The sequence below is a fragment of the Calidris pugnax genome, unplaced genomic scaffold, assembly GCF_001431845.1.
Source record: "Calidris pugnax isolate Ruff unplaced genomic scaffold, ASM143184v1 scaffold273, whole genome shotgun sequence".
NCBI classification, from domain to species: domain Eukaryota; kingdom Metazoa; phylum Chordata; class Aves; order Charadriiformes; family Scolopacidae; genus Calidris; species Calidris pugnax.
In genome coordinates, this window is record NW_015094508.1 from 12245778 (window position 1) to 12259498 (window position 13721).

Consider the following 13721-nt stretch of genomic DNA (forward strand, 5'->3'; position numbering starts at 1 on the left):
AGGATGTATTTGTCTACATAGTGATTGTATATTTATTTTACTACAAAAATGCTTAGCAAAAAAAAAATAAAAAAAAAATCCCACCCTTCCACACTTTGGGCAACTAGATCTGAATTTCTTTCAGACGTAATGCCATGAGAGAAATAGCCATAAAAAGAAAAATATACACAAATAGTAAAGTCAGTTCAGTATTTTAAGTCTATGTTTAAATAATTCAATGAATTACTGTGAACATATTTTCTTACCAGATGATTGCTGTTATACCTTAAAAAAAAAAAAAAGCAGAAAAATGGCTGCTTCTTTTCCTTGGTGATACACCACCACAAGCACAAAACTTAAAACTTGCAATGGCTATTATAATTTTATAGTACAGATCAAAAACTCTTCATAATTTACTGTTTGAAATGGAAGAAGTGGAATCAATTTGATCCAATAAAATAGCAAACCATTCCACAACCAAGGAACAGTTTGATTTGTCTCTCAGTTTGCTGAGAAATACACCAAGAAATTCCTGGTGTGTTACAATTTTGAATGTAAGTTCATTTTGTGTACAATTTTAACAAATTTGCATTATCTACAAGAAGGGAAATACTAATATACCAGCTTATCCTAAAGAAATTAACAACTTTTAGACATTAACCCTGTTTAAAGCTATAATTTGCTGCCATAATGCTCCTGGAGGTCAGATTCTTCTACCTGTTTCATATAATCTTTATACCCAACTCCGTATATAGTAGGGATCAGACTGCTTTCTAACTGGCAAAGTGTATAATCAGCTTAGGCAGATTTATAAAAGAAAAATAAAGAAATTTTAATTTAACCAGCCCTGACTGCTGAGCATTCTACAACTTGTGGCACTCAGCACCATTGAAGACAAAACCGTAAAGCTTAAATAACACAGCTTATTATAGAGTCAGTGCAGGCTGACTCTAAACGACTATCTTAATGTTTGTCTTCAGTGTGAGAAGAATCGAAATGTTAATAAAGTACAGCTCTAATGTAAGTTCTGCTCACGCACTCCTTTGATTGCATGGATGATCGGAAAAGGGGAGATGGTTTTTAATGCAAAGCACTCCTCTATCAAGGAGTTTAGGCTGATGTTTCAGCTAGCAGTACTTAATATCAAATTCACAGAGCTGGCACACATCAACATATGGGAATATCATTAAAAATGCTTTTTCTGAAATTATTCCACCTGGACTAAAAGTTTTGGTGTTCTTATTTTTAATCTTCCATTGCTATGTCCGTTTCTGTATTTCAGCAGTCTTCCACATTTTTCTTAAATGAAACTTATTTTTGGCAAGTATCTCCTGTTCCCTCCTGTCTTACCACATTTTAAAAAGGAATGTTTATTTATACACAAAACCTACACCATCAAACATTGGTTTAAGTTGAACAATCCCCTTGCAGATATGTCAGAATCTGAAATCTTAGTCTAAGAAAGCAAAAACTGTTTTATTGTCCAGTGAAGAAACAAAGCTTTACAGCGCCTCTCAATACTTCGAGCAGATCACCTAATTGGAAAAGTAATTTTGATTTTTACAGATGTCATTATCTTAAGCTGAATTTTGATTTATAAATTTGTGATCCTTCCTTCTGCATCACAGCTTACGTACTTTTTTAAAGAGGTACACAAATACACAAATACCAGATTATGCACTCACTTAACTATTTGTTGTCAAAAGGTTCCTCATGGAAAATAGGGTCTTGGTTTTGTAAGCCTTTCCATGTACCTTCTCTGAACTGGACGCTAAATAGTCTCAATGATGATTATCAGAACACAGTCCATGACAATATATGCCATACCTTGTTAGTCTTCAGGACAATCTCCCAAGATAACAGCATTCAGAAAGGTAACTGAAACGGGTACGCTGAGCTTCACAATTTATCTATCATATTAGAAAGGAAATGGTTAATTATAAAGGGTCTGGTTTCTGAAACACTGCTTCAAGTGTTTCACAGAAATGCTTAAGTAGTTAGACGCATAACACCAAAAAATCCCCTAACAGATGATGTTGATCCCATTCCTTTGCCAGATTTTAGGAAGAAGAGAAGATGAAGCACAGTTTTGATAGATCTTAGATGAAGAAGTTTAAATTTGTTTTGCAATAAGGTTTTCAAGCATTTAAACAGAATCAGACACTCTGACATAGTTTTCTCCCTCTCAGTTTATTATCTTTTCATACACATTCCAAAACACTAAGCTGCCAGTCTGCCGTAACATACAGAATGAGCAGCTTTGGGAAGTCAAATTAGTTTCTTGTACTGCTGGAGGCCCACAAAATAACTCGCAAAACCAGTCAGCTCCAATGCACAGTATACCAATAATCTTTACCACAGAACAGGTATACACTAGTGTGCTAAACAGAACTACATACTGTAAGCAGTAATATTAAAAAAATGTCATGGCACATCTGCACACAGTATGTAGGAAGGGAGGGCCTTTAATGTCATTTCAACATGACTTGGAAAAGAAACTGTAGAATGAAGTCACTGTTATCAATCCTCTTCAGAGGTAGATTCATCTTCCTGGTCAGAAAGCTCAGCAACAGGAAAGCGCAGGATGGCTGCCACCCCTGTCAGCTGGCCAAGCTGCTCTCCAGACACATGGAGGCTGGAGAAAATGCGGACTGTACCCATGTTCTCCCGCACACTATCTACCAATTTAACGTATCGGGCACGTGTAGCCACATCCTGGTGCCGGAAGAGTTCATCACTGATTAGCAAGGTATCAATGGCCATGGCTTCATTGGCTTTCTCCACATGTTTTAGACCATAAAAAGCCCGGTCAGGCTCATGCTGCAGCATTTTATAGAAGTCATCTAAGGCTTTGACCTCACCAGCTGCCTTAGTGTCAGAGAGACGGCTAGTTACAGCTGGGTCGCAGAGGGCTTCCTTCAATGCGTATTTATGTCCCGAGGAAGAGTGGACCTAGAGTAAAAAAAGTCAGAGGTTTGTTTTTTTTAAATAAAAAGGGACCATATTCTTGGTTAGCCAATCACAAACAGTTTCCACAATACGTATTTATCTCCTTAACTATTCAGGGAAGTTATTTTTCTATTGAAATTCTACATGATTCTTTTTTTAAGGGATCTCTCCTGCAACCCGAAGTCTACACCAAATTCTTAAACTGTATTTTAATAAGTGCAAGAAAGCTGTTTCTCTTAGTCAAAGACTGGGTTAGATATGCAAGCTGCTGCAGTCAGTCCCCGTGGCAGGGCCACCTGAAACTACTAAGAAACCAAGGCTTAAGCCTTTTCCTTTTAAAGCATTCAAGAAGAGGAAGACCTCTTAAGATTGCAGACATGTAGTGCAAAAGCCTCAAGTCTTGCACAGCTGCATAGCTACTATGCTTACAAGGATGTAAAGTACATTAAAACTTTTCACACAATTATCACTTTGCTACAAGTGCAAAAGTAGGCTTCTTGGCGCAACTTATCTCTAGGTAGCGAGGTACTTTTCTCAGCCCACTCGTGCCCTGCCCTTTTACAAGCACAGATTACAGGTTAACTCCAATTAAAAAATGATACAAGTATCCTCATGAAAAGGAAAACTTACCTCTAGGCTCCCAGTGTGCCTACCTCAGTGAAAGGCAAAAAACCCCACCCACTCAACAATGAGAAACTAAGGAAAAAATGCTAGGGTCTCTATAACCTTTAACTATGTAGTACAAAACTAACAACAAAATTAACTAGCTCTGTCACATCCAGGTTTTTTCTTCTTTAAAAAGTTTTAGAAAGCTGTTAATAAACATGCATGCCACACTGTATGACAGATTAACACTACAGTTAAACTATTTTCCAACCTGCACTTCACTCTTGATTGAAGATTAAATATACCCTTATAGGGAGTTTGAAATATTTAATACTTTCTCTACTCCACGCTAAGGTATCCTAGGAAAGAACCATCCCCGTATCTTGCAGAATTACCTTATAGTTTGGGAGGCAGGAGAATAATTCCCTTATAATGCTCGGATAGAAATTTATTTTCTCTAATAAGTGGATTTCCCCTCACTGTTGTAATTATCTTCTCTTATCACAGACAGCTCTTAAACCTCCCTATACCCACTCTGCAGACTGTTTAGCTCCTTACCTGTAGGAACTTGGACCTGTTCTCTAGCAGAAGCTTGTTGTCAGTCTTGACTGCCTGCTGGAACATGTAGTCACAAAACTGCTCCCGTACGAAGCCTGGGCTAGCCACTAGGACACATTTCACCACCTCAAAGTTGATATGCCGCTGGATGGCTTGCACCACCTGCTCGTAAAACCTCTCCAGGGCCCGGTCGTGCTGACTGCAGTTCCCTTTCCGCTTGCGGGGGATGTTCACCTCCACCTTGGCACGGGTAAGCGTCATGCTTGGAGTGACCAGGCAGACGTGAGCCAACCCTTCGTGCATGACCACGGCTGCCACATCGGCGCTCCAGGCTGGGTCACAGGCCTGCTCGATGCGCTCCAACACCACGCTGTCCCACTGCTTCTTCGCCAGTGTGAACTGCCGGTTGGGCTCTAGCTCAATGGTGTGGTAGGCCCCCATCTTCACGTACTCGTTCTCTTGGATGTTGGTGCCCTTCACCCGCAGCTGGCAGGCCTGTGAATCAAAGTCGATGGCCTCCACGCAGAGGGTGAGGGTGGTGCGGATGCGGTTGCTGCCCACGCTGCCCGTGGCCGACTCGGTCTGCACCTTCCGGATGGTGGAGGCCCGCAAGCTGTCACCCACCTGCAGCAGGTTGTAGGTGTGCCACATGTCCTCGGGTTCCTCGGGGATCAGCGTCACCTGCCCGGCATTATCCTTCTCCAGGTCCTTCCTTACCAGCTTCATCCTGGCGGTTCCTTGCGCCCCGGCTTCCCCTCGGCCGCGGCGGCTGCGATAAGCAGGCCTGTCCCGGGAGGCCTAGCGTCGGGAGGCGTGCGCTCCCAGCCGATGGACGATGGGGCGGCCTTTCCCGAACACCGGCGCTAGGCCCGCGGCGAAGCCCGGGCCGATCCCTCAGACGCGGCGGGACGGCGCCTCCGTGCTCACTCCGCCGGCTGCCGGGCGCATGCGCACGGCCCGGCCGGACAGGCACCGCTCGGACGCGCGCCTCCCCCCTTGCCTTGCCGCCTCTGCGCCCGGCACGCATGCGCCCGCGCGCCTTCGCCCGCGGAGCCGGCGCATGCGCAGAGGTGCGGGCGGGGAGGGCGCTGAGGGTCGGTGGGGAAAAGAGGTAGCAGCCGCCCGGGGGGACCGCGCAGGGACGGAGATCACCAGAGGGAAAGCTTCTGCGGGGGAGTAGGAAGCAGCCGCGATCCTCCCTGTGCCGTGAGACAGGAGAGGGCTGTACATTGGCGTGTCCGCCCGCTACAGCCCCTGCGTGAGGCAGGAGGAGAAAGGGGGGTGGGCGGGGGAAGGCCGCGGCGGCCCTTCCCCTCTGAGCTGTTTACTGCGGCGGGTCCAACTTCCCAAGACCTCTCCACAGCCCCTCGCGTTTGAGAAGAGAAAAAAAGAAAACCCGAAACCTAGGTAGCTGTGGTTACAGACCAAGAAAGACACAGCCAAAGCCAGTTCTCTGGGCGCAGTGAGAGGCTGCGCCTGTACCTCAGGCAGGGTGGCCGGGCAGCGCCGAGGAGGCAGCAGGAAAACCAGGCCCAGGCACCACCTGAACCCGAGTTGTTAATTTCACATGGCTCTTAAGCTGAGCTTCACCTCAGCAGTTGTTTTGGTTAAACTTGCAAGTAACAATTCAGACCGTACCGAAACTTCTCCTGCTTCCTGAGTCTGCTAGTTCTCAGTCAGAATGAGGCAGTTCTGAGAAGTTTCGAGAAGCAGATAAGCACGTTTCACATGAATTTTGATGTTGACAAATGCAAGTAATAACCCTCGCAAAAAACCTTTTAACTAGCACACAGATTAGTGCACTGATACGTGCACAGAAAAGGGACCTGAACAATAACTAGACAGCTCAATTTGCAGCCTCAACAAATTTAAAAGCCAGAAATAATATAAAAAAAATCTAATGTCATTATGCAAGTACTGCAGATTATTTTGAAGTGGTGTAAGGCGATGAAAATTCCATTTAGGAATGAATGTTGCAAATTTAGAAAGACTGAGGAAAAGAATGGAGAATAGAAAAACTTTGTATGAAGAATAACTCGAACAAAAATATTTGAGAAAGCAGACAAAGTGGACAATTGGAACAAATACAGTAAGTTTGGAATGTCTACACAGTCTGATAACTGAAAGTCAAGAGGACATCTTCTTAGAGATGAGAAAGAGGCCAATTTAGAATTGTTAAAATGAAAGTTTCTTGTTTCTTTTAGTGATTTCTTTTTTTTTTTTAAACAAACAAAAACCCACAAAAACCCCAAATCAGTGTGGATTATGGAATTTTCCAACTTGGAAAGGCTTTGGAGTCAAGGATTTAACGAGATACAAGGCTACTGTGTGCAAAAATGATCCCATATCTCCCGTTATGGTATACATATAAATTTCTCCCAAGTATGTAGCACTAGTTAGTTGTGACAGGACACTGAACTCAGATCTGGCCCACTGATGTGTGTTCCTTATTTCTGAGCTTGATACTAATGTAAAAACAACTTTATCAGATATTACATAATGGGATTTATTTATGAGACCTCAGTGTCTCTTCCTGTGAGTACACATGCTTAACTCTTGTTAGCATGAATAGTTTCACAGAAGGAAGCCAGACTACCCAAGGGAATATAGCATAACACACATGTAAATAACTGTTTGTTTAACTTGGGCTAGTACATACTCATAATTCTGTATTAAGGTTTTGCCGCTTCGGAAGAGACTGTGCATTCAGCTTTTTTTTAGGAGTTTCACTTATGTATGTAAATGCTGCATGATGGATTCTCTTCTTGATGTTCTTAGCAATTATAAAATTGCAAGGGTTGACCCTCATGGTATTCTTTCAAGAAAAATTAGCTGTAGTGCATATTTACCTTCCACATTAATTTTTATTCTTTTGCTGCTGTGGATTAACAAACTTTTGTCTGCTTGTTGGTTCCACTTTAATTTTTACAAGCAGCCTGACATGCCTGGAGATGCAATATATTTTAGATAAAAGTTGCAAGTTGGCATCCAGTACCATCAGGCAGAAAATAAACATTCACTTCACATAAGCAGGTGACTCTCTGCATTAAAAAAACCAAAAACCCAAACAAAATCCAACCCAAAACAAAGTTGCCACTCAACATGTTAACTGTTGTTATAGAAAGTGACATTTTGAGATGCACTGAAGTCCTTTATCAAATAAAAAATCCTGAGATTTTCAGTTATGAACAGTTATCCGCAACTATTTAGTGGCAACCATAAACTTGATGATGATGTATCCACAATTAGCAAGACCATTGTCAACTTATAAAGGAAAACGTTTACTAGTGATGATGCTTTGCATACTCTGGTAAAAAGTGAGTACTGGGTATTGTTGTTTGTTTCAATATGTCAAAGAATGAGCAGTAGAAGTAAAACAACATTTCCAAAAATTTAACAACCATATAACTGTAAGATTTTAAGTTCATACTACTTTTGCTGATTTCAGGGACAGAGATGAATTTGACCTAAGTAGAGCCAAAACAAATGGATACTTCTAACTCTACATACAGTTTTAACATAAGAGTTCAAAATTATATGGTCTGTTTCAGTCATGTTAAGGATTAAGACTAAGTATAGAACCTTACAGTTCTCACCGTTTATCACTATTAAAAAACAATTTTCTATATACTAATAATTTTAGCTGTTTGGCATCATTTTCAGACCTTCTTAAGTACAAGACAAGATAAAAATGATAATAGCATATATTCATAAGGATTTTGAAACAATGCTGTAGTTGTAAGATTATTAATTTGAGAACATTTGAGACACACTGCCCTACATCTTCAAGTCTTGATCAGCTGCTTTATGAATGTGGGTTGTGTACAGATTTTAGACAAGGAGAGGTCAAGCTCATGGGAAATCCCCTTTCCCCAAATTACGGCCATTTTAGCTAGAATGCATGCAAACATGCTTAAGTCCTGGATAAGAAAAAACAGTGGGAAAAAATCTCAAATATAGGGGGAAATCTGCTGAGAAATGTTGGACATTATTGTCACAAGAGCAAAGGAAGATAAAAGATAAAGCTGGAGAGAGAAACTATGGAAAATGTATTTTTCATGCTTTCCCTTTGTCCTGTGTCCTTTTGCAGGCTCTGGACAGAGACTGCTTCATTTCCTGCCTGCAGTTCTGTCTTTAGGTTTACTGGTGTTTCCTATCATAAAAATGAATACTCTTAATCAGTACCAACAACATGATCATCACCAATGAGGAGAGAATTCCAGGAGGGCACAGACTACGCATAAAACTGTAAGTGAAGAAGCACTGAAAAGTAATGGAACCCTTTGGACTGATTTCTTCCTTTCTCTTCTGTTGAAATGTAGAGCTGGAGAACATTTCAGTAGATCCCTAGTCAAACCATTTACGGCGAAGCCAGATGAAGTAAACCTCAACCATTCCTCACAGGTGTTTATCCAACTTCAAAACTTTCAGTGAAGGGGATTTTGCAGGGTTGGGTTTTTCTGGTAGCCTGTCCTAGCAATTAATTACCTGAAGAGTTAAGAAAGTTCTTCTGAATAATCTCTAAGGTTTTTTTGCATAGCAAGTTACATTGATTTTCACTTGTCCTTTGTTGGAGGTGGAGATCCAACTATTCATCAATCTCTTTATAGAAAGTCATGATTGAATGCTCTCACAAAAAAAAGAAAACATTGACATTTGGAAGAGTAGTCTCACTAACAAGACTTTTGTAAAAATAAGGATTTGAAATGCTCAGCACTTTGCCTCTGGTTTTCTCTTTTCTAGATAAACAAGCCTAACTCATCCAGTCCTCCTTCACAGACCATTTCCCTCATCCCTTATCAGGCTTGTCACTTCTCTGTGGGCTTCTGCCTGTTTGTCTGCATCTGTAAGACTTCCTGTACTCAAGATTCTCGGAGGCCTCACCAAGTTAAAAAAATAATCTGCAGTAAAATACACAAACATACACCTCTATGCACCTCTTTTATTCTAGAGGTGCTAATGTTGTCTGCTGATGCATGCCAGATTATTTGCCTTTTTTTCTTCTTAAGGAAGAGAAGCATATAATTTATTTGCATTTATTTTTTTATTTCACCATAATTCTAAAAGTCCTTATCCTTATTTTCCTGACATTTTGACTTGTTATGTAGGACTACTTCTCTTACGTATCTGAGAAAATTTGAATCCCTCCTTCCTGGTATCTGTAATGCATTGCCTTACTTCTAAGTGCATTCTATTTCACACCAACTTTTTTAGAAAGAAAAAAAAAACCACAACAAAAACTAATACACCCCTGACAGATCTGGATGAGACCCACCCTTGAGATATTTTTCTGTCAATAAACTTTTTTGTCATTACTGATGAATTATCTGTCAGCAGTACCGGTGGCAGGTTTGCAACTCTGAAGGGAAGTTGTGGCACACTAAATTGTTACCACTTTGCAAAGCCTCCTTCCGTGAAGGAACACAAACAAAAAGCATATTTTGGCAAATATCCCTGTGTAATAAATGTAAAAGCACATCTACGAGCAAGGGCTAAATATGGCACAAAGTAGTACATTCAGATTTTCACATTTTTCTGTATCTGTTCTTTCTTGCACAATAAGCATGGAGTGAAGAGGGAAAAGCCTTAGTCTTGCCTTTTCCCCACTTACTGCTGCCTGCATTTTGACAATTCTTATGAAACTGATTTGTTCCTCTGTACTGCCTCAGGTTCACTGCGAGTGCTCGCTGCCGGCGCAAGAGCTGCCGGGGAGCGCGGTGTCAAAGTTTGCAAGCTCACGAGTCCCAGCATTGCCTTCCCCTCTTTCCCACTTCTTGGATTCCCCTCATTTCAGGTCCAAGATGTTACTACAGACTGACTAATTAGGGGAGATTGTTACTCACTGTATTTGCTTCACTCAAAAAGCAAGTTAGTCCCTAACAATAAATGAAACCCTAAAAGGAAATATTACATATTGCGTCTCCGGATGAACTCATTTGTCTGAAGTTCGTTGGGTGCAGTTAACTCCCTCACTTCCCTTTTACCACTCAGACCATCTGAAAGCCCAGCAGAGGAAAACAGAAAAACTACCCTAATTCAAAACCAAAACCCAAACAAAACAAGTTGCCAGGTGCACCTCTTTTCCCAAGCTGGATTCAATTACAGAGTTTCTTCTCACCCATTCATCCTCATCTAGCAGCCTTCGCCCCTCGCCCCAGGGTTTTAGGCTTGGTTTAGGGATTAAAGTTGCCAGAGAAAGGCAAACCGAAGGAGCCCATGACGGGCTCCAGCTGGAGGGCAGCTCCGGGACAGGGGTCGGGGAGGGGACGCGATCCCTCGGGTGCCAGCCCCCGACAGCTTCACCCCCCTCCCGCACACAGCAGTGTTGCTTTGGGGACCCGCGTCTTCAAAGCAAGACAGAACGGCGGGCTTCTCCTCACCTGTCAGCATCCAGTAGGAGGCAGCCATGCTTGGGCTCTTGCGAGCCCGGGGCTAGTAGCCCGGGGCGAGGGGCAGGAGTGGCGGGAGCGGTCCTGCCGCCGGCGCGCCCGGCGGTGCTGCGCTGCGAATGGAGCTCAGCGCTCTGCGCCGCCCGTCCGCCTTGCAGCCGAGTTAGGCATTTCCTGTTTGTTATTCAGTCTTTACGCTACTTCTTCTCATCAAGAAGAACTTAGCTTCCTCCCCCCAGCACACAACTTTCCTCCCTCCCACCCACCCACCCCCCAACAAAGACCTCTGAGCTTTGGAAACCTCCCCGCAGAACTAGCCCAGCGTTAAGATGTACAAATAAAGCCAATTTTTTCCCACCCCTAAGCCTCTGGCTGCAGCCCTCGGAGAGCGCAACAGACCTTAAAGGGACATCTGCCCGCTCATAATTAATTTATAAGTCCCCCGCCAGCCAGCCCCCCTTCCGCTATGGCAGGAGAGAGCTGGGCATGCTCTACGGCCACCTCTCTCGACCTTCTCAGCAGGAGAAACACATCGTTGAGGTAGGGGGTGTGATTGGCTGGTCAAGTTTAATTTCTTTTACATCACCCCTTAAAAACGCACTCTGTGGCCCGTCATTTGCCTGCAGGAGGAAGGCAGCCACCCGCTCCCCATTCTCAGCAGCTCTGGGATGTAGTAACTCCTCAGACAGTGGGTGATTTTCTCGAGTCTTTATGTCTCCCTATGCTTTGCTGCGTAGAGGAAATACCAGATAACTGCCTTTGCCCTCGTTTAACTCAACATTTGCATGGCATCCCTTCTCCCTCTTTCCCAACCCCCTAGACGACTCTGTTAATGAATAACCAAATAATCACAAAGGTAATAATCTGCCAGGTTCAGGCCTTCGAGTAGGGATTTTCAGGGTTCGTTAAACACTCGGTAAAAGAGCAGCTTGCAGGACTTTTTCTTTTGGTGTTTACCAGAGTGATGCTCAGATGGAGTGCCATCCCTTCAGTAGCTATGAGTCCCCACACTAGTCCTGGTGAAAAATCAGTTTGTTGTTCATAAAACAAGAGAATCCATGGTCCCTCAAGAAAGAAAAAGATAAATCAAAATACTCTATGAAGATTTGGAGATCTTGGTGCTACTAGAAGTTTTCCCCATTTTTTGTTTGAATTGGAGCAAAGAATTCAGTGAATAAGTGAAGTTAGTGGAATTTTTGTAAGTTTCTCTGAGACTAATAAACTACAGCTCTTAGTCATCACTATAATAGTTAAACACATCTTCCAACTTCTGTCTTAATTTTATGAGAACACTTTGGGTGCACCTTTTCTTGTAGATTTGTGGAAATCTTAGAAAGCTGCACAATTTCAAAGCTGGATTTAAAAACAAAGGCTCTCATTCAGTAATAATTTATGCATATGCTTGTCTTTACACATTATAAAATGTATTTAATTACCACAGTGGGACTACTCAAAGTGAATGAAATTAAGCATGTGTAACTTTTGCTGAATGAGTATCTATCTGAGCTCAGTTGGTACCAGCTTAAAAGACTAGACGCATTTTTCCAGTTAATGGTTTTTTGCATAAAATGAAAGGAAACCAAAATGGCATTCAAATTAAAAGAATACTGAGGTTTTGGAAAAAGCTGTAATTTCATATTTTGCAAGGGAATTGTATTATTACTGCCGGTTTTACTCCATTTTGAAAGGTGGCAATAAATTGCTGTGGGCTGTTTGGGCTTTTAAAAACAAATCTTTGTATTCCTTTTCTGTCCTTATACTTCAACTAAATGTACATAAAGGAGTTGAGCTTGCTTCTAAATTGTAGTGAAGGATTTCTTTCTGTGATACAATTAACTACACCAGATGAAGAAACAGAGAAAGTTCATATGGATTAAAATAATCAGTTCAAACCTGTTCTAAGTATATGTGACATTTGCTACATGTGTGGGGAATGTACATTGTGTTGGAGAATAATGCTTCTTCAGAATAAAAAGAAACATTCCTGATGTAGGATTATTTCTAATTTCTTCCACATTATTCTTGGTATTTTCATCTCTTGACTTCTTTTTGTTATGGTGTCCTATGCATGTTGCATCAGGCAATGTCAAAAGGAAGATATTAGGAAAGATGGAGTGAGCTGGCATTTCTAATTAATTTGCACACATTAAAAAAAGTAGAATACATTACAGACAAACAGATCATAACTTATTTTGGAATACCAAGCTAATTCAGAAAAAAACAAACTCCTATTGCTTGTAAAACTGCTGGAGTGAGCTAGCATTTCTAATTAATTTGCACACATTAAAAAAAGTAGAATACATTACAGACAAACAGATCATAACTTATTTTGGAATACCAAGCTAATTCAGAAAAAAACAAACTCCTATTGCTTGTAGGATCTTCATTTTTTCACAGTTTTTGTTGTTTTGGATGCAGTCATTCACACAACTGTTCATAACATCTTGCTAAATGCTCTTCTTTTTTATACATTAGTAGTAAGGAACACATGTATATTAAGCAGGAATGCCTAGATGAGGTGCACTCAGTAGTTAAGATATTAGGTAATTTCAATATCTGCATAACAAATATTACTAGTTTCAGTGGATCACAATAGTATAGAAAATGAAGAAAACCTATAATAACAGGTAAAACACAAAGGTCAAATTAGTTTAAAGACTATAATTGTTTTGCATGCTCTTTTATGCCTTTATAAAGTGTCACAGAGTGCTGAGGAAGGATTTTTTTTCTAGTGCTATAAATTAAATGTGATTTGTCACTTTGAATTCTGCCTCCCAGCTTAGTTTCAGCTACGTATTTTAGAATATACATTATAAAATAAGTATATTTGTAGTTCCATGAAATCTGATATAAATATTTGTGATTTAAGATTAATTCAAAGACTTTGGAAGATTAGACTGTGAAAAGATAACAAAAAATATCATTAGGACCCAATTATTCTTTACTGAAGAGAGTGTTATTCCTGCAAAAACAGTGGAAATGCTTCCTACCCCAAAAATAAGGGGTGAAGGAACAGGAATGAAAGCTTTTCAAATAGTTTCAAATGCAGGCAATATTCTAAATAATGTGACTTTAATGTACATAGAACCTATGTTCTGTGGAAATTTTTCTTCTATTCTTATAAAGGATATAAGCAATTTTAATTTTTGCTTGTTAGGTAAAAAGGATCTCAAACCTGTAGCACAAGAGAGCAATGAGTAACGCGAGACTTTAACTTCAAATATTAAGAAGCGTGCCTAA

The 13721-nt window shown here is 41.1% G+C and overlaps 2 protein-coding genes across 2 annotated transcripts in view; both read right to left on the reverse strand.

Moving 5' to 3' along the window:
• Nucleotides 1-10644, reverse strand: part of ITGA1 (integrin alpha 1) — a 79579-nt gene extending 68935 nt beyond the window's left edge. The window contains exon 1 of the mRNA XM_014964944.1: nucleotides 10473-10644. Coding sequence (XP_014820430.1) covers nucleotides 10473-10500 — 28 coding nt within the window. The 5' untranslated portion in view covers nucleotides 10501-10644. The remainder of the gene's footprint in view (nucleotides 1-10472) is intronic.
• PELO (pelota homolog (Drosophila)) lies at nucleotides 1437-10437 on the reverse strand. Its single transcript, XM_014964943.1, has 2 exons — nucleotides 4093-10437; nucleotides 1437-2931 (listed from the first exon to the last, which is right to left on the reverse strand). The coding sequence occupies exons 1-2, from the start codon at nucleotides 4816-4818 to the stop codon at nucleotides 2500-2502; spliced, it is 1158 nt and encodes a 385-aa protein (XP_014820429.1). The 5' UTR covers nucleotides 4819-10437; the 3' UTR covers nucleotides 1437-2499.
• Nucleotides 10645-13721: the final 3077 nt, after the last annotated feature.

Excerpts from the sequence above, each read along its gene's own strand:
- PELO (XM_014964943.1), bottom strand. The coding sequence starts at position 4,818 with ATGAAGCTGGTAAGGAAGGACCTGGAGAAGGATAATGCCGGGCAGGTG. Across the intron at positions 2,932-4,092 it reads ACAGGTCCAAGTTCCTACAG|GTCCACTCTTCCTCGGGACA; the intron begins GTAAGGAGCTAA and ends TTTTTACTCTAG.